The sequence below is a fragment of the Bemisia tabaci genome, chromosome 10 (assembly GCF_918797505.1).
Source record: "Bemisia tabaci chromosome 10, PGI_BMITA_v3".
Taxonomy (NCBI): domain Eukaryota; kingdom Metazoa; phylum Arthropoda; class Insecta; order Hemiptera; family Aleyrodidae; genus Bemisia; species Bemisia tabaci.
The window spans coordinates 26,331,775-26,353,188 of record NC_092802.1 but is presented as its reverse complement, the minus strand read 5'-3'; the positions used below and the strand labels follow the sequence as shown (position 1 = coordinate 26,353,188).

Sequence of the window (21,414 nt, the reverse complement as noted above, 5' to 3'; positions counted from 1 at the left end):
ATCATTAATCAGGACAGAGATACACTTATTTGTGCTCAATGGATGTTCATGTTGCATATTTTTGAGGCGCGATAGCGTGAGGCGTGAGCTCGCAGCTCTCCGGCACGCTGCGAGTGAGGTGTCACTCAGATTTGGGAGAAAAGTCAAAGAACGAGGCCCAAATTTTTATTTCCTCCCTTCGGTTGTGATGCTCATGCAGCCTTCGAAGCACCTCTAAAAAAAGAGACAAACAAAACCAACACAAAATTGAAATAGAGCAAAGGAATGGACTCGCGTTTTGACGGCGCAGAGATACAACTATTCGTGCTTTGTGGAGTTCCTTGTTGCGTCTGCAAAATTGAAGGCGCGATGGCGCGATAAGTGAATTCGTAATGCTTCGCTCTATGCTGCCAATGAGGTGTCTTCATACAGTGAAGACCGAAATTACGGGAGTTAATCAGGGATGGATTAATTCTATCTTTCCTCTTAGCAGCTAGCAGGATGGGATTGTAGCAAAGTTAAAGTAAGTACGGGTTACTAATAACGACATTAGGGTCGATAAATATTCGAGTTTTCCTCCCAGAGATGAATGTGAAGTGGAGTCTGGTCTGCACGCTGACTACACTGAATCAGGATCCACCATACACCAATAAATTTTTCTTCCTGGGAAATCTACTCCAAAACACTGAAATGTCTCTTGAAAAAATAACTTTTATATTACAGCGCACGATCAACCTTACATATTTTTTAAGTCATTGGTGTTCATTAGTTCACGGACATTTCATTTTGGTGAATCTTCCGAGAGGTAAGGTAAATTTCACCGATAAACCAATGCTTTTATAGCGTCGGTTTATAGGTGTACTTATCGCTGTTGTATGGTATATCCGGGTGATTTCAACAAGCGAGCCCTACTGGCACACTTAAAAAAAGTTTCGGATGTAAAGCAGTTGACGTTGAATTTAGCGTGTAATACAACGGAAGAAACGGGATATTTCAATTTCAACCTGATATTTGCGTTACTCTGTATTCTACTGCGCATATTAATCAAACTCTTTTTTTTATATTTCTGCCAAAAAGCAAAGTATTCAAAGTGCCAACAAAGATATATTTGATATCAGGATCGAGATTAGCTATCAGCTTCGCAAACAACTATTAAAGTCGTTTCTAGTGCCATCCCATCGATACCTAATTTGCGTGTCTTACACGAATCATCATTATTAATAAGTTGAATTAAATTGAATAAAATTTAATTCAATTGAATAAAGTTAAATCAAATTAAATACATTTTCGTTAAATTAAATAAAGTTAAATTAAATTAAATAAAGTTCAACGAATGACGTGATAACACCATAAGTGATAAGTTTTTTTTCTATATATAAACAGACAGACAAAAAACTCATCACTACGACAGCAAAATGTTGATGACGCAAACGAAAGATGATCATTGACATGCGGGCGCAAAAAATGTGTGATTCGCAATAGCTCGCAAGAAAGTAAAAAAAAAAAAAAAAAAAAAAAAAAAAAAATTGAAGCACTTTAGGCCCAATACCCGCCTTTAAATTGCGCAGAAAGTTGTTCATTAGTAATCAGTGTCGCAATGACTTGCGGGAAAAGAACTCTAAACTCAAATTCGACCGTCTATTTCAGCACAGTCGCGTCAGTCTACTGCCTTATTTGTTGATTCGTAGTTCAATGTTGGTTTTCACAGGGATGGTCCTCTTGGCCATTACCGCTGAGGTTGGTGCGCGCCCTAACATTCTGCCAAACGGTGAAGTGCTACAAGTTGAAGACGAGTTTGCGGCGGTGCGCAATAGTGCGGATCCAATGGTAATGCTGATATTGCAGTGGTATGCACCTATCTTTCCTCAAAAGAGAGAAAGACAGTATTTCGAACTTCTAACACTGAAAAAAAAAACTCCGGCCGTGGGAGCCGCAATTACGGGCTATATAGACAAACCGTCCGTTCCGGGCTCAAAGGCCGAAAATTCTGGCTGCTGGAGGCGTAGCTTCGATTGCTCCGGGTTCAGAGGCCGAAGCTACGGCTCCAGCACCCGGAATTTGCGGCCTTTGAGCCCGGAACGGACGGTATGTCTGTATAGCCCGTAATTGCGTCTCCCACGGCCGGAGTTTTTTTTTTCAGTGTAGTAAAACAGACAATTAATTTCTAAATCCGAGGAGCAGAAACAATTGAATTACATTTAACAAAAAGGAATACCAGCGCAAGTTCACTGTTTTTAAAATCGTGCAACTTCTCCTTGTCTTTTGAAAATATTTAATATATGTATAGTATTAAAATTAACACAATTAATTTCCTTCATCAGTGACATTTTTTTGGTGGCAAGTAAAAACGATTTCCTACTCTGGGAGATGTTTTTGATAACTATGAGTACGTAACATTTTTACCACTGTAATCGCGCTGGTTCCTTTTTGCCAAATGCGATCCAATTAATTTCTTTCAAAGTTCATCGCGAAACATATCCTCACCCTCCGGCTAAAGTATCACAAGCGCGATGCGACGTTTAAAAATTTCCGCCGTCATTTTATTCTTTTACAGAGAAATTGTTCAACAAAGCTGTTTGAAAATTCAACTGAATTTTCTTTGTGCTGCCGATAAAATTCAGTAAAATTTTCAAACGGATTCAACCAACAATTTCTCGTGGGTAAAATGATAATAGAGCGGCGGAAATTTTTAAACGTAACGTGACGCTTGTGATACTTTGACTGGAAGGAGACGATATATTATTATGTGATTTTTAAATGGATACGCAATTTATGATCTTTACTGGGTTTTCTACCAATGTGGCAATATTAAAGGCGATAGTTAGGTTCAGTGGCGTGGCGTGCTTTATTGCGATACATCGATTGTTATGCCATTTAAACCTATGGAAAAGGATCGATAAACATAGTGTTCGCTGTGAACACCTTAATAATCGATTCTTTACCATAGGTTCAAATGGCGTAACAATCGATATATCGCAATTCACGCCACGCCACTGGTTAGGTTATAGATATATCTCGATCGATTCAAAAATTGTTTATCAGATCAGAAGCTAAACATAGTATGCAATATGTATTTATTATATTTTTCTCGAATACGTAGTTATATTTCCGTGCCTTAGGTAGGTTTGATGCTTAAGCACTTATGCAATGACGTCGCGGGAAAACTTGTCGTAATATATACTTTAATCAAACAGGGTTATTGATACAATATAAGCATAAATATTTGTAGTAAGTATAAACAAAATTAGAATTCACGCATCTAAAGTTCCCTACCACCCTACTTGATTGTAATCCCATACGTCTCAAGCTATAAGAAGATAAGAAAATGTAATTTCATTCAAGAAATACGTAACTCATCGGTGTAGAAGAGAGTGACATATAGAGGACGTATTAGTCTCCTGAAACAGATAACGAAATTTATTTAATATTAAAATATGCCAGAAAAAAGAAAGACAAAGGCTATAAATATCATTTTTTTAATTTTGAGGGATTCAACAACATTTTCTCTGCAGCGATCAGCCCGAAATATTTTGTAAGTCGCAATCGTGCATTTCTGTTAATCTCTTAGTTTTTTGGTAGATTTTCCTCTGGGACTACGTACGAGGGAATACAAAACAATACAACGCGTAAATCGAAGTTTTTCAAGTAAAAAAAAAAAAAAAAAATTCGTCGTTACCCGTATCTAATATTGACGCTTCTGGATATTTTCAAAATAGCAGGATTTCTCTGAAAAATGAAGGATATTAAATTGACCTAATTATTCTCGAATTTGAATGTTTCCTTTTTTATCTATTCCTAAGTTACGGCGGAAGAAATACATGCTGAAGAATAAGGAGAAATTGTGGGGAGGAGCAGTAGTCACTTTCAAAATGCGAGATCTCATTTGTAAGTGAACGTTTAATGGTTTTTTTGTGCATGTGTGGGTAGGTGAGACTGAGCTGGGAATAAGGGTGTGTGTGTGTGTGTGTAAGAGAGTTGGTATGGAGGAGGAGACTCACTGTTAAACAAAAAAAAAAAAAAAAATGACAAAAATGTCCCCCGGACGAGATAAGGTGATCCTCATGTATTTTGAGGCGCTGATTCCTGATGCGACCTCCGTTTTTTCCCATCAACCTCCAGTTTTCGTAAAAATGGTGGGGACTACCGGATTTTTGAGGTAATATTCGGGTTTTCGAGCTCAAATTACACGAGAATCGATGTATCACACATTCAGAAAATTTTTCAATTTTCCCTGGAGGTGGGGACAGTTCAGAGAAGTTTTTTCCCCGGAAAAATCGGACTCTCTGGAAAACGGGAGGGGGGTGTCAGGGACCAATGGAGGTAAAATTTGGATTCATGCCGGTGTTTATGCCTCCATGGCCAGCCAAAGCCGGCTGCCAGTCAGCTGATAATCGAGTTGTCTTAACTCTCGGTATAAAGGGGCTCTAAATGGTTCCTGTGCTATAGCATGCAGACTAATGGGTCTGTTTTACGCAAGAGATAAAGCCAAGTGAATTCACTTTGATAGAGTAAATTCGCTCGAAAATTATGATGGGCGCCTCAAAAAAGTCTGAATTCCACTAATTATAGCGAGCAATCTGCGCAGTGTGTAACACGCTCCTGTAAAGTTACTGCGTACGAAGTCATTTTTTATTTGTAGTTGGCAGTTAGGGTATAGCCCAAAGACGTAAAGACGGAGTGCTAGAAAAAAAATGATGCAAATTCATGCAAACTCTTCGATTGGCAGAGAAATCGGGACAAGTTTGAAATTCAATTATAGGGCTTCGCCTGAATAAAATTGCGCAATAAAAGTATTCTAGGTTGATTTTTGCTCAAATTCTCTTACTCACATATATTGATTTAACTTTAGGTTATTTTTGGCCCGCCATCGACCAACTGACCTCATTTGGGATTAACGGTCATCATAAAGATTTACAGACACCGCAAACGAGATATGTGATAGCGGATTTACGCCGTCCATTGAATTGCATTTTGCAAAAAGGAACCACTAGCATCGCAATGTTGCTAAGATTGTGCAACTTCTTTTGTCTTGGAGGAAAAACCCGATTATCCAATAATAGTTTCTATTTTATTCGCTAAAAACTGTAAATTTAAGACAAAAATTACCATCTAAATTTCATAGTTTTTCACGATTTCCGCAATTTTATTGCAGAAGATGAAGTTGCACAATCTTAGCATCATTGCAATGCTAGTGGTTCCTTTTTGCAAAATGCAATCCTATGTCTTTAAATTTTAGATTGTAGAGAAATATTTTAATCGGTGATTATTAGAGGTTCTTCTCTTGTTTTACTTACTTCTAAGGGACCTCCCCTCAACACCCGTATCGAACAGTGCACGACGCTATGCGCGACATCATGCAAAAAACCTGCGTTCGATTTAAAGAGAGGAGTGGGGAAGCAGACTACGTGTACATCGAGTACGAATTTTCTCAAGCGTAAGTTCAACGATTTTGTTTGACTTCACATAACTTTACCTTTAGAATGGCTGACCAATCCTAGAACTCTGTAACGTTTTGAAACGCACAAATGTTAGGTTTACGCAGGTAAACCTATTAAATCTTGGTGTACAACCGCCCAAGAGATGAGCTGTAGTTTTCGTCCCCAGAGGATAAATAAATGCATTTTGTAGTTATTACTTTTTGAACACTGTCCTTTCGGATAGAGACGAAATTTTCCTAAATGTATCTCTTCTACACGGGCATTGCGCTGAACCTTGACCAATAGGGATTATGTTTCATTCAAAGGAAGAATAAAAAACTTGCGTAAACCTCGAGTTAGGTTAGGTTTCCAAAGATAGTGGTCGCCCTGAAAAATAAGTAATGCTACCCCATTTTGCTAAAAATTGGGACTATTAACAGATAACTAAAATAGCAATTGAACTCAAAAGAGGTGGAGAGGGGGGGAGAGAGGGGAGAGAGGGGGAGAGAGGGAGGAGAGAGAGAGAGAGAGGAATAAGGAATGAGGTCAGAAGAAAAGCCCGATCCAAGGAATGAAAAAACGCCTTCAATGGAGAATGATACTGAGCAACACACGGAAGCTTGAATAGTTGTAGCATTCCAGTATTTGAGATATTCCAATGGCTGAAGACCGAATCCACGGAGGGAAGGGATCGCGTGAGTGGGAGGGGAGGGGGCGGGACACAGGTCGTTTCATTTCCTCTTCTTTCTTTCCTCCTCCTCCTTCTTCTTTTTCTTTAAAAAAAACGCAATTTATTAACGCGTACAATTTTGATTCTATGCCCGTAAATAGCACTGACTTCCCAATTACTCATGTATTCGATTTTCCCGCTTGTTTGAGTATTTATACTTCCATCTAGAGTCCCTTTATACTGAGAGTCAAGACAACACCCCTCATGGAGTCACAAACGGGAATAAAGATTACACAAATTGAACGTTTTTCGTAATCTTTGATCGGCTCATTCTTAAATTCCTTTCTTCGTTCCTTCTCTCATTCCGTTTGTTCCTTGTCGAACCTGAAATTCCTCGGTCCATTCTAGATTATAATCTTTGCAATTGGTGAAAATGTAATATTTATTCCCGTTTGTGACACTGTGAAGGTCTAAAATCCGGTTAACCAATCAGAAATGGATTCGCATTGTCTTGACTCTCAGTATAAAGGGACTCTACTTCCATCTGGCAAGAAGCCAATCAAACTTCAGACATGTTTCATTATTAACGGCATTTTCCTTTGGCAGATCCTCTCATTCAGATCTCGGGAGAAAAGGCGGCATGCAAGTTTTAAATATTCACGTTGGAGCTTTTGACAAGAGAACGGTCCTGCATGAGTTGGGGCATGTCTTGGGATTGGAGGATGAGCATCGACGACCGGATCGAGACCGCTACGTCAAGGTTATGAAGGCCAACCTTGAAGCGGTAAGACTCGACGCGCGCCGGCGCGCCGGTGCGAAACGCGCCTAGGCGCCTACAAACGTCGACAGGGATACTTCACGCATTGCGCAATGCTTGAAGTATCTACCTAGGTTTGTAGGCGCCAAGGCGCCGTGCGCCCTGGCTGCCCGCCTGCCGCGCCGCAGCATGCCACGGCGCGGCGCACACTGGATTGAGTCAATTAGAGAGGTCGGACATCAAATATTTGACTAAAACTGCATATTTTGATGTTTATTTCGTCTCATTTCAAATTTTAAGGGGTCTTGCTACAGGAAAATTTTATGAGGAAACCAATGGAGCCACTTTTAGAACCTCAAAATAGTGTGTAAACGGAGTTATAAGTTCTTTAAAGTATCCAAACTTTGTCCGACCTCTTTTATTAACTCGATCCACTGTGCGGCACTTGTAAACTTGTCAAAAAAAATGTACAATGTGGGAAGCTTATTTCATCCACTGTACATGAATTTACATGAAGATGGAATTAAGTTGCTCTGGGGAGCAGAAGTACAGATTTGCGATGGTTTTACACATGAGATTAATTTGAAGATTTTCGAGGCGTTCACCGTATCCTGCGTAAAATTTTGGCGAGGAAAAGTATACCTACTACAGAGTTTATTATTTTAACACGCCCAGACGGTCATTATCGAGATTGAAAGTGAAAGTTAACTAACTTGTCACCTTTTTCTTTTTCAGGGAACATCTGAGGTCTTCGAGCTTGTCGACAGAGAGAAAACAAATTTATTGGGAGAGCCTTTTGATTATAAGTCTATTATGATGTACCACGATACAGCCTACTCCAGTGTAATTTTACCTTATGTTCTTTTTAGTTTAGACCATACTTTTTTTTCTCCTCTTTCAAACGGTAAACATGTTTATGACCAAAACCCGCTGGAAACCCGAAGAGAAAGCTACGCTGCTTTTGCACGTAAGAGTGGCTCTTAAAATCGATGTAAACTCCAGCGGGCTGATTGTTTAAATTAATATCCACGTTGTCTTCTTTGTCTATAGCTTTAGTCTATCAATTTCAACATTCAGCCGCCAGGTGTACATCGGGGAGGTTTTAAACAAGTTTTTATGGAAATGATCTGTTTCAGACAAGAGCTACAGATATATTCATAAAGTCCGACACCACGTATCTCCATTGCAGTGTTTCAAAATCTATCTCCATTTAATTTTTTCGAAGAAAAGCAAGTCAAATATATGATAGAAATCGAATATTTTTCTAATACAGAAAAAAAATCATTAAGTTTTCAAAAAATTAAGTTAACTAGTTTTCCGATTAAAAAAAGGAGTATGACCGGGACGACAGTGACGTCACAAACGGAGATATGTGGGTTCACACTTTGGCCATCGATATTTTTAGATTCTCAGTAGAAACCATCGCCCAAAAATCAAGATAGGTACTTTCGAAAAGTTAGAAACCATTCCTCAGCAATGAAACTCGTACCCTATTTAAAATTCACAGAGAAGCGAAGGAATAACAGTGGAATAGTTTGCTCTGAAACCATCTTCCTAACTCAAAAAAACCGCTAAAGCTGAGGCATTGATGAAGGAGATTTATCTACTTCTTAACAGAGTGCACAGTCCATCTCTACATCCGGTGAAACTCCCTATGTAAGAGTAATATTTTTAGCCTTTGGATCAGCCGTGAAAGAAATGTCTCGTTGGAATTAATACCAGGTAATTTCATGGTATTAAAGGTTGTTCCTTTTTGTCAAACAGGCGTTTATTTGCTGTGAAGAGATTTCCAGTTGATTCAACAGGAATTCCTGTCTCGGCGTACTTAACAAGAACGTTTTCCTAAGTGCAGGACACCCATTAGACATCCATTTACATTGAGTTTACAGCAGTTTTATTCATTTATTTTTTTCGAGAACCTTAATTGTTTTTCATTTTTTCCCACTGCTACTTAGGATCCTAAAAATTTAAAAACTCTGGTGTCAAAAACGAAACATCATGTGCCTACTACACCGAATACGCAACTGTCTCCTGGTGATATTAGAAGAATCAACGACCTTTACCGGTGCGAGGGTAAGTTGCCTAATCTGTCGCGGTACGGATATACGACGCATGAATATTCGGAATTTGTAAAATGTATGCTGGTAAAAACCAAATTTTCTAGAAAATGTATATTCCTCCTTCAAGTTTTCTCGGAGGATTTGATCGCCAATTTCCTACAGAGTATCTGAAAATTCCGATGAAAAATATTTACAGTACACCGTTCGAATGTATGGCAACAAACTTATTAGGCACTGTGAATAGGCTGATTTAGTGACTACGTCATTGAAATATGAAGAAACACATAACTTTCTTTCTGATTCGCGTCCTTTGCGGCATGGTGGTGAAATACGTCCATTAGTTCCTTACAATTGAAATTTCTCGTGTTCAATGAGTCTTTAGTTAATTTACTAACGGTCAAATACTAAATTATAATATAAATTATCACAAAAAACTCATGAAAAATGCGCACATTGGTTATATTGGTTCGTTTTGATTTGAACCTTAATGATCGATATTGTATCGAATGATGTAGTCACTAAATCAGTCCATAGTTCTCTGTATGGATACCACATTTACATGATTAATGATTGGAATAACCCTCATTTATTAGGCTTATCATGGATTCTGTCACCTGCAATTTGCCTAAAATGTTACTAGATATGCATCAGTCCTCCAACTTGCACGAATTTTGATCAATCTGGGAAATAAGCGGTCATCCTGGACCGTGTTTTGATTGAAAAATTACACTTGTATACAGTCATTAATCCTCTTACTTTGCGTTCCTCCTTATTAGGAATAGCTCAAAAACCGAAATTCCCATATGATGTTGCTTGTTCTTTTGACGATAATAGCTGCGGTTTCAAAGGGCTGCGCCGCTTTGAACGTCGTCAACGTATTTGGGAGAGGAAAAAGAAACCATATCGAGGTTTTTCAACAACAGGTATGTTTCATTGTTCATGTGTCTAGCTCTTTAGTGAGATGGAAGTGAACGAAGTAAAAGTATGTTTACTTCATCGGGGCTTTATAAATAAAGCTTTTATATTTAGCGGATGAACTTGGCCCATAAAAAATACGGAGAACGGGGTTTGGCCCGAGTAGCAGTGATCGCGATAAGTTGCGATTTGATCGAAGAATGTACTGCGATTTTATGGACATTGATTCACTGCAATTTTATCAAGTAAAAAAACTGCGATTTAATCACATGAATTTGCAATTAACTCGCGGTTTCATCGACGGATCTTGAGAAATTGGTAAACAACTAAGTAGCATTTTTCGAATAAATAATCGCGATATTCCGAAATTTAGTTGCGATTTCATTCAAAGATTTTTTGGCGATAAAATCGCTAGGATCATCAACATCTGATTGATAATTTTCAACCCTGTCGCAATATTATTGAACAAAAAATTGTGATAATTTGAGATACAATTTCGATTATACAGAATGGCCCAGACCTACCGTACCAGGCATTTTTTTTCGGTTAATTTGGGTCGCACGAAGTCCAGGACCGCGGGGATGAATAGGTAATTGACCCCAAGGAATCCGAATTTCATGGTTTTAGAGCCCTCCTGACGGTCCTTGGGGATTAAAAGGGGGGTCCGTACTTCAAAAGTCAGGGTTTATGTCAAAATTTTGAAATTATTTCATCAAAATCAGACCGTACGGAAATGTTTAACTTAAATCGACACAAAGAAATCCAAAATCGGCCCGTTCGTGTCCAAAATTCCGAACCCTAAAGGTGGGGGACAGAGCCCCCTTTCAAAAAAATTCAAGTTCGTCAATTGGACTGCATTTTGCAATTTGGAACTATAAATTCTGGCCCGGTTTAAAAGCAACGTATGTGCCATTATTTTTCCTGTGCACATATGTGTTTTTTTTAGATGAGCGAGAATTTATAGTTCCAAATTGCAAAATGCAGTCCAATTTGACGTGGAGACTCAAAATAATGTATGTACTCCCAATATCATGAATTCTAGACGGAAACCACCGTTGTGAAATCAAGTTTTTGCATGACTTTAGTGATTATATTACAAAGATTGTAAGCTGCACAATTCTAGCAAAACTGGAATGCTCTTGGTTCCTTTTTGCAAGATGCGCACCAATTATGTATCGTGCGCTTGTGCTCAACATTTTTCAAGAACTCTTGATTCGCTCTCTATATTCTAGAGCCCGATGGAGGATACCTGATTTGGTCTGTAATCCCTGTCAAAAAACTAACGACTGAGGATCATATTTGGAGCGTCGGTTTCTATGGAACAAGCCCTCACCACAGCATCCGCGGCCGAGAGGGATGTGTCAAATTCAAGTACTCATTCAATACTGGCGGGATTGGACGCCACACGCTTAAGGTTAGCAGCTAAATTATCTTTGCAACTGCTGCGTATAGGATCGAAAAGAAGTTTGAAAGTCTATTTATGTCTATTGACACTGAAAGAAAAGAAATGAAACTGAAGAAAAGAAACTGATAGAAAAAAAATTAAGATTATCAATATAATTAAAAATTTAAAACCAAGCCCTAGTAGCAGAGTTATATAAAAAATTTGTTTTTAAAAGTATAAACCGTAAATAACCACAAGCTAAAGAATATTCATTGTTTATGTAATGGATGTAAAGTTTTTTAGTTAAAAGTTTACATTATTAATAAGCTTTTTATGTAACCCTTAGTATAAAAGTTATATAACCAAATTCAAACAGTGTATAATATGAATTTTCATTATTCTTCCTGGCTGGTAGCGCACTCTAGTTATGAAGTGTGCAAGTTTTCATATGCGTTACTACCAGGTGGTGGATCATCGTAGAGTTGTGACTTACCTTAAATCCGCGGCGTCCTAGTCGGGATTAGAACCCACGCCTCGGGATGGGGTTGCAATCCGAAGTCCAGTACTTTACCACCAAACCAGCCAGGCTTGATATGGATGGGCCCCTAAATTCAATCTCTTAACTATCGCAGGCCTCTGAGTCCGTAATATGTTTGTTTATTGACGGATTCTTATGATATTTTACCAGACTTTATTATTTATTTATTTATTGTTTTTTATTTCATGATGTAATTTTTTCATTTTCATTTTTTTTAACTCTCTCTCATTTTTTTTTTAGCTCTCTCTTTTTTTTAACTATCATTTTTTCTAACTCTCTCTATTTTTTTTAACTCTCATTTTTTTAACTCTCTCTCTCTCTCTATTTTTTTTAACTTTATAATTGCGTCTTTTTCCAGTTTTAATTATTTGGGCCTATTTCTAGTTTGAATTTATGTCGATGTATTTATGATATTTATTTATTATTATTATCATTTCCTTTTTTTCTTTTAAATTTTTATAATATTAATTTAAACATTTTAAAAAAAATTAAAATTTTTAAAATAATATTTAATACTATTTTTAAAATATTAACAAAAATAATTATGATATACTTTAAAAATATTATAAAATATTATTTTAAAAATTTTAATTTTTTATATTTTTAATATATTTTTAAAATGTTTTAAAAATATTCATTGATTGTATTTCAAAAGTACTTTTGAAAATATTTTAAAAATACATGAAAAACATTTTAAAAATATATTAAATTTCAATATTTTTAAAATATTTTTAAAATATTGCTGTCTAACTGGGCAGGGTTATGAGCCAGACACGCTACCAACTGAGGTAACAGGGCTCCTCGGATTGTGTGCCGAAATATCCCCTTTTAACTCGTCTCGGAGCCACTAATACCTCTAATAATGCCTATCCCACGCAGTCTGAGAGTCGAGGGTGTTCATTGAAATGAGATCATCATCATCATTCATGAAAATGAGATAGGTTTACGTTAAAGTCATTCAGGTCATTTATATAACAGTTATATTAAGCAAATTAAGCAAAAGGATACTATGCGTATAAAGAAAATTTAGAAAAACCCTTCCTGAATTATATAAATTTTATATAAACGTTATCTTCTGAAAATATGAATAATTCTTTTCATGGGCATTTTATATAAAACTTATATACACAATATATAAACTTTAGTTAAAATGGTGCTTATATAACCGGTATTAATTTCTTATACATTTGTTAGGAAGGGGAAAGTGAATCATGCTACTAGGGAGGTACCAAAAATAATGAACTACTACTCATTCAATCGTGAATCCAAGAAAAGGAGGAAATCCAGTGATACTCAAGTCTATAAACTACTAAGTCTAATACTAAGTCTATAAACTTATACTATTAACTTTTTAAGTGACTTTATCTGGTTAAGTTTAAAATGATTAATATATATTTAGAAAACACTATATTTATTTGGTAGATTGATTAATCACCTAAGCATATACTTATAACTTATAAACAAACAACAATTTTAGTCTAATTTTTAATCTATAAATAATTCAAAAATATTAATTATAAAAGAATAGCCCATTATTCTTTTAATAACACAATTATTAAGCCCTATCGGACCACTAAAAACTATTGGCCTAACCATTATGAAAAAAAAAATCTTAACATAGAAAAAAACATAGTGTAATATAGTTAGTGGAGTTAGTTTTATTAAAGTAGATAAAACATGAAATCTCACTTATTCGAGTTTTTTAAGAATTAAGATAAGCCAAAAATGAAACGGGAAAGTAGGTATTTACCTACACATACTTATGACATGTAATGTGAAAGAAAAGCACAATATAATTATTGACATTACAATTGTTTAACTTCCCGGAAACTTTTATTGAATTTCCAAATAATTACCTAATTAGCCATCATTGGCAACGGGAACATCACATGAAAGGATGGCATGTGGGGCTCATTGATGGTACAACTAACAGACTGTGTATCTCGTTTGCTGAATTTAAAACTCTCCGCTCCCATTTTATTTCTCATTCCTGAAAGTTTTCACTAATTTTCCTTTACACAGAGAGGCAAAATCACTGAAGTTTTAAAGAATCGACGTTGTAGTAGTTTTCCATCTAAAAATTAAAGTCTGAAAGGCAGTTTGCAACGTCGCAAACTAGATATGTGGACTGGTAGTTCTGCCGTCGATACCCAGGTAGCAGTCGTCGAAGAAAGTTGCGATTTGATTGGAGAACGTAACCTGATTCTATGGATGTCCTTTTATTGCAATATTATTGGATAAAAAATGGCGATTAATTGCTGTGCCATTGCATTAATTAGCGATAAAATAGCGATTTTATACACGGCGATCTAGCGCAATATTTTCGAGCAAAAAATCTTGATTAATTGAGATAGCATCTCAATTTTATAGAGATAAAATTGCGACAAGATTGAGGATAGTTGCTCAAATGTTGAGGATCCTACAGCGATTTTAGCGCCGAAAAATCATACAAAATTCGAGACTTAATTTCAACATATTGCGATTTCTCCGTTGAGAAATGCTACTTGGGCCATTCATCTCTTCCGCGTCTCCCCTCCATATCATTTTATCTCTAGCCATGAAAATCATCTAAAGTAGTCAGATGAATCTTTTTCCTTGTGAGGTATGCAAATGTGAGAAAACATGGGAAATTAGTTGGATTTTACACACCTAATTTTTTTATTATCTCAAATGGCAATAATCCATACTAAGTGCACAAACATTTTAAAATCATGAGTTGAAAAACGCTGACTCCACGAGTTTGAATATTAGATCCGAACACACCTTTGCAGTGTACAGCCAGCACAGAACGCGTGTTAACGCCTACAAGACTGCATGGATACTTCTCGCATTGCGAGAAGTATCCATGCAGTCTTGTGCGCGTACACCACGGAGGACTTTACGCATTGCTTGCACACAACGGTCTGTGTGCGCAATGTGTGAGGTATTCATACAGTCTTGTAGGCGCTAACACGTGTTACGCGCTGGCCACACTGTTGAGCTTGGCTCTAATACTCAAAATCGGAGAGTTAGCATTTTGCAACTCATGCTTTTGAAATTCTTGTCCACTCAGTACGGATTATTTACATTAAAAACCACATGCTAAAGGAAAATATATACAGTGTGTTTTGCAATTTTTAAACTGGTTTAGAGCCAAATTTGATGGCTAAGTGGAAAATTGATGGCTTTTAAAACAAGGAATTTTTGCGCGTACACGTAGTATACCGCCTTTGCGATCGTTTCGACACCCTACTCGATACAATAACCGAGTCCCATAGTTCCTTACCGGAAAGTGGCTGGCGCGAATTTCTTCGGTTTTCCGAAGCGTATAAAAAGTTTACTAATCCGTCGGTAATTATGATTTAAATTTGCTTCTCACTCTAGGGCTTGAAATTACTTATTATTCTTTCATGAAAAATAAATGCACCCAAAACGACTGTAGCATATTGACTTTTACATATTTCCACTTACTAAATTGATTGGTAAAGTCAACGAGTGAGTACATCGACCTGGTATATCAAGTTTCTGCGATATTCTACGGCAAATCGGTAGATTTGCGGGATGTAGATTGCTTACTTTCAATTCATGAATGAATAAAGTATGGACATGGTTGAACTTCTTTGCATGGAAATACGTTTAAAATAACAAAATCAAGACATATTTAATGCAATTGCATTTATATTGAGTCAATTTCTTATCAATAATATAACGGGATTTAACTACCGGTGATTTGGGTATTTTAGCCCTAAAATACCTTTAGATCGACTTTATCTTTCAGGATTTTGACAGAATTTTTCCTTTCTTCGTTTAAATTATTCCGTGGCAATTTTCTTCAAGAATCTGATAAGATTTTGCTCGAGGCAGATCAAAAAACTTAAACTCGTTCGAATGGCTTTCTACATTTACAATACGCGGTCCCGTCAGGTGTGTCGTTGCCCTCGCAGTGTTGGATCGTGAATTCTTTTGTTGTGCTGCTTGCCTATTTTGAAATCTCTGTAAATGAAAACTAAAGGGGTTGATATGTGCGAGTTAATGTCGCGCCTTATCAACACATTAAGTTGGAGTTCATTGCTTGTTTTATATTACTTTTGTGATTTTTTCTTTAACAAACTAATACCACTGCTTTTCTCCAATGAGAAGTGCTACTTGGGTATGTGGCGTGTTGGTAATGTCACTAAATACCAAAGTGCGCACTGTAGGAGCAACGTCTATGCATGTCATTGGTCGATTTTACCTACAGTGGTTTCGATTTCTTCGAGATCAAAAAGAAAAAGTTTGGATAAACTGATTCCAATATAAACAGTAAGCGCGCATCGCCCATTCTCTGATTGTTTTGGTGATTTTAGAATTTTCTTCAATACATTCATAATATATATTCTGCATGAAAATATTGAGAGGGATGGTAAGACTTTCAGAGCTTTCGCTAGTTACTAGACTGTCGCAAGAATGAAGAAGCAACTAAATTAGAGTAATGTATCTGGAAATTAACATGATTTAATTTTTATTTTTGATTGTCAATGTTTATATCTTGTTCTAAATTATTTACTGCTTTAGTTACAGAAGGTGGAGCTGGAGTCACCTCTGGATTCCGGTTGGCTCGATTACAGCGCAAAATCTTCGTCTGTCATTTGGTCCGTTAATGTATTTCGTCGTCGAAGTCCTAAAAAACCAACAGCTGCTGAATGGACTCAAGCATCGATTTCTGTGAACGTTTTAAATCCATTTTTGGTAAGATAGCCATTTTATCTCTTATATGGGAGGGGACGAATCTCTATGGTCGCACAAAGCTCATTGTCGTGTCATATCCATGGCTAAAGTAAAAAACTGCGTAGTTCGATTGCAACGTGTTAACCCATATATGCCCAAAACTATTTTTTCTTCTACGTAAGATTTTGAAGTGAAAACATGTGACGTTTGCTTTAAGTTCAGTAATTTTCCAATTGCTCATTTTTCACACAATTCAATCCGCAATATGTCCGAAGATCGATGAGGAAAATATTAATGAATTTTTTGAGAATTATTCCTTCTTCCGAGGACTTTAACGACCCTCAAATGCTCATACTGCGTCTTTTTTTGAGTGAAGGAGAGACAAAAAAATATGGTGCTGCACTAGAATTTATTTCTACCAAACAAAAAGTTCATGTTTTGGTGGAAAAGATGGGATTTGCTCGTTAGTCCAGAGCCGTAAGAATGAATGGGATATATAAAGCGCCAGTGACGTCAGCGGCGACAATGAAGGAGCAGAACGACGATCCGAAGCGCACTAACTCATGATCTCTGCCCAAACCGCTCAAGGCATATGATCAATTGGACTGCATTTTGCAATTTGGACCTATAAATTCCGGCCCGGTTTAAAAACAACGTATGTGCCATTAGTTTCCCTATGCACATAAGTGTTTTTCAGATGAGCCAAAATTTATAGGTCCAAATTGCAAAATGCAGTCCAATTGTTCACGGCTCACGAGTCCCGCATAAAGTTGGCATATAGCTCCGTTTGGCAGGATGTAAATTTTTTTTTTCGCTTTTCAATTCAGCGAACGTTACTATGCGCCAACTCTATGCGGAACCCATGAACCGTAGACATAGATCTAAATCGTAGTGGACAGAGCTCATGAGTTAATGCCTCGGATCGTCGTTCGGCGGGTTCATCGTCGCGCTGACGTCACTGGCGCTTTATAATCCCCATTCACCTTACCACCCTCAACCAACGAGCACACCCCAGCACCCCACCCTCTCCACCTGTACATAGTTATGTTTGGTGGAAACACTTCCTCTTTAACATTCACTGAAAAAAAAAAAAAATATTGCTGAAATTGCCGTGCACGCGGGTATTTCATGGCATGGTGTAGCTAAAAAAACGAACGTGCAAACCATGCAGGTAAAATCGCTACACAAACAGCTAACTTACACACACGCGTGTAGGTGATTTTGCTCTCTGAAAAGCTACGTCTGTTACCTTTTTAGTTATGTTTCCGTAATTTTTGCTATTTTTCCGTAAATTCCGCTATTTCAGCCTAACTATTGAGCTATTTCTACTGTTCGCAAAGTACCAATACCAAAAAATGCGGTTACACTTCCAAGCCACTCGATGCAAGATTAAGTGCATGAAGACGCGCAGATGTAGCAAATCGGTGTAGCAATTCGTGCAAGTCGTTCACTTGATTCAACACCGTGCACGGATAAGAAAGCTTTACGAAGTGAAGCAAATTTCGCTCCACCCTAAATTGGTGAATTAGCGCAATCCTTTTTTTTCAGTGTTGGTTTGTAAATTTCAGCTGGATTTTGCCTCAATTTTGGAGGAAGGAGTCGGCGAGCATTGGGTGAAAATTGACGACTTCGAAGTTCGATACAAGCCATGCGCGAACCAGGACCTGAACCAGGCGGATTCAAAGAAATCCGACACGACTCAGAACCGAAGAATTTCTCAGAAGAAAACCAGTTGGTTCAAGACTTGCTTCTCCTCTACTAAATGGAAATGGCCCTCCTGGAAGCCTTCGAGATCCGCAAAAAGGATGCCTTCGAGATCATATCTGTCTTCTCCTTCTAGTTCACCAAGGAGATCATTACGAAATGCGCTTAGTTAGACTTAGTTATTGGACTACCGCTCAATTTTTGTGCCGTAGTATCTTGATTTATTTTGCGAGGAAAACTCCGTACTCTGAAAGATGCTTGTCAATCTTAATATGTGGAGTGCCTTCAATTTCCTATGATATACTGTTTAACACCTCTGTCGTGAAAAAATTGCTAGAGGCGCCGCGTCGTGGCACGATGCGGCGCGGCAGATGGGCGGCCAGCGAGCGACGCGCATTGGCGCCTACAAACCTAAGTAGATACTTCAAGCATTGCGCAATGCGTGAAGTATCCCTGTGGGTTTGTAGGTGCCTGTGCGTGTTAAGCGCCGGCAGCACGCCGGCCCACAGTTCCGCTCTGCGTTAGGTTTTAATAGGTATTTAAACCAGTGGCGTGGCCTGGTTTGCGATATATCGATTGTCATGCCATTTATACCTATGGAAAAGGATCGATTAACAGGGTGTTCGCAGCGAAGTCTTCAATAATCGATTCTTTACCGTAGGTTTAAATGGCATAACAATCGATAAATCGCAATTCACGCCACGCCACTGATTTAAACTCGAGACAGCATTTTTCAACTCATGATTTTGAAATGTTTGCACACTCTGCACGAATTTTGCTCATTTAAAGTGATGAAAAAAACAAAATATGAACGTGTTTTTTGTGAATATTATGGTGGTTCCGTGTCAAATTTAATGATTTCCAAAGCATTTTTAGCGCTTTTACCGTTTCAAAGTGCAATTTAATTGCATTTTTTTTTACATATTTTGTGCTTTTACTGTGCTGCAACGTTGTGCACGCGCAATCAAACGCTCAAAATGGGCCTGTTGTAAACTTTTGCTAGAGCAAAAATAAGAATTGTTACTCATGGAAAGTGTCTCAAAAATCACGATGAGCGCATCGGCAAAGTCTGAAATGCACTCCCTAATTCACAATTTGTATAATAAATTTGCGTTTTTTCGAGCTTCCCGCTTCAAAAACGATACCACAGCACAGGTGAACATTTCGTTTTAGAGGAGTCATTCCATCCAACCCCTGGTCAACAGGATACTACGCAATATTCAACATAGCCGACGCCAATCCGCCAGAATACATGTGACGAGACGATGATTCTAACCATCTGATAACAATCGGTGTGTTTACATTCACATTTTTCTCGCGTTGATAGATATCTCCTCAACTTGCGCGCGGAAGTGTTGGCCATGTTGAGTAGGGATTGAATAGAACGATTCCTAACGGAATGTGCACCTGTGCCGTAGTATCTTTTTTGAAGCGGGAAGCTTAAAAAAACGCAAATTTCTCACGCAGATTGCGGAGTTAGGAGTGCATTTCAGAGTTTGCTGATGCGCTCATCGTGATTTTTGAGACGTAATCTATAAGGAACAACCCGTATTTTTGCTCTAGCAAAAGTTTACAACAGGCCCATTGGACGTATTTTATTCTAAAAGATCAATGCACAAATGGGTTGAAACCAAAGATTGCGAGCTTTTTGGGTTTTTTCCCTCTTTTATTCATTTTTGTATAGTTCCTTTCAATACAGCTTCGGCTCATTAAGAATTATATCGATGCCATTGCTTGGAAGCGGTTTCACACATATTTGCCACGTTTGAAAATGTAAATGTTTTTAAAATGAGGTAATATTCTCTCTTAAAAAAAAGGGGGTTTATGAAATGTATATTTTATATCAACAATTTTAAGGATAGAAATAAAACCAATTATTCACCAATGACTATTTCAAAAGATGAATCAAAAAAAGAAAGTAACATTTCATTGAAAAAATGAGTTACCATAACAACACCCCCTTCTATCACGATTTTCACATTTCAGTATTGTCAATACAATTTTACATACGGACTGAAATATAGCGTTTGGCCCAAGTAACTGTTGCTCATTCCATGCGTGGACCTAAACTTCTGGACAAAACAGGCGCGCGGACAAAAATCGTTGACGGGATGACCTGAAACCCTCACATTTGCGAGAAAAGTTAAAGAACGAGACCTGATTTTTATGTCCTATCTTTGGCTGCGTTGCTCACGCATCCCTTGAAGCACCTCTAAAAAAAAGACAAACGAAACCAAGACACAATATGAAAATAGAGCAAAGAAATGGGCAAGCGTTATGACGGCGCAGAGATACAACTATTCGTGCTTCGTGAAATTCCTCGTTGCGTCTGCAAAATTGAAGGCGCGATGGCGTGAGAAATGAACTCGTAATGCTTCCCTCTATGCTGCCAATGAGGTGTCCTAATCAGAGGCGGATCCAGCAATTTGGCAACACTGGATTTCCTCCATTTAAACCTACGCTAAATAATCGATTCTCGTCGGAGCACCCGGCTTCTCCAAGAATCGATATATTTCCATAGGTTCAAATTGAGGAAATCCGGTGTTGCCAAGTTTCTGGATCCGCCAATGGTCCTAATACAGTGGAGGCCTAAATACGAGAGTCAATCCGGAATGGATTCCTTCTGTTTTTACTCTTAGGAACTGCTAGGAAGGGGTTGCAGCAAAGTGAAAGTAAGTACGGGCCACTAATAACGACATTAGGACCGATACAAATTCGAGTTTTCCTCCCACAGATGAATGTGAAGGGGAGTCTGGTTTGTACTACCTTGTCGTTCACTTGCCTCATCTTAAGGTTACGTAATGCTGCCCTGGCCGCCCTATCTGGATTCTGAAAGCAGGCTCACAGTCCGACCTTCCTCCCTCCAGAGTGTCAAATTTTTATATGAGAGGCATGGCTGTTGAGGGAACAGCAAAAAAAAAAAGAGAGAAAAAAAGCCTTTTTGTCTTGACTTCATTACGGCGCTAAAATTCTTAGTGCGCAAGTTCAAATGAATTTTTTTTTTTTTGGGGGGGGGGTGACAAACCGGTCTATAAAGAACAGAAAATAGCCGGAAATTCGGGGAAAAATGAATTCCCCCCATCGTTCGTCACCCAATTCGACGAAATGTCATTTTTTTATAACGTTAACTGATACACGATACGTTAAGTGGCGACAAGCAGCCACTATTTAAAACCGCGACAGAAAAAATTACAATGCGGCTCCGAAGCTCTGAATCGGGACTCAGATTTTAAAAAAATGTGTGCGTCAAAGTCTCTCTCAAAAGACAATCAGGTTGATTTTGAGCTTTCTGTGAAGTACGCAA

At 37.9% G+C, this 21,414-nt stretch overlaps 1 protein-coding gene across 1 annotated transcript; it reads left to right on the top strand.

Annotated features, from left to right (window-relative positions):
* The first annotated feature begins 266 nt into the window (after positions 1 to 266).
* LOC109044399 (uncharacterized) lies at positions 267 to 21,129 on the top strand. Its single transcript, XM_072304967.1, has 10 exons — positions 267 to 1,806; positions 3,780 to 3,864; positions 5,281 to 5,413; positions 6,673 to 6,850; positions 7,559 to 7,666; positions 8,779 to 8,896; positions 9,660 to 9,806; positions 11,031 to 11,212; positions 16,254 to 16,427; positions 17,975 to 21,129. The coding sequence occupies exons 1-10, from the start codon at positions 1,672 to 1,674 to the stop codon at positions 18,281 to 18,283; spliced, it is 1,569 nt and encodes a 522-aa protein (XP_072161068.1). The 5' UTR covers positions 267 to 1,671; the 3' UTR covers positions 18,284 to 21,129.
* The last annotated feature ends 285 nt before the right edge of the window (positions 21,130 to 21,414 follow it).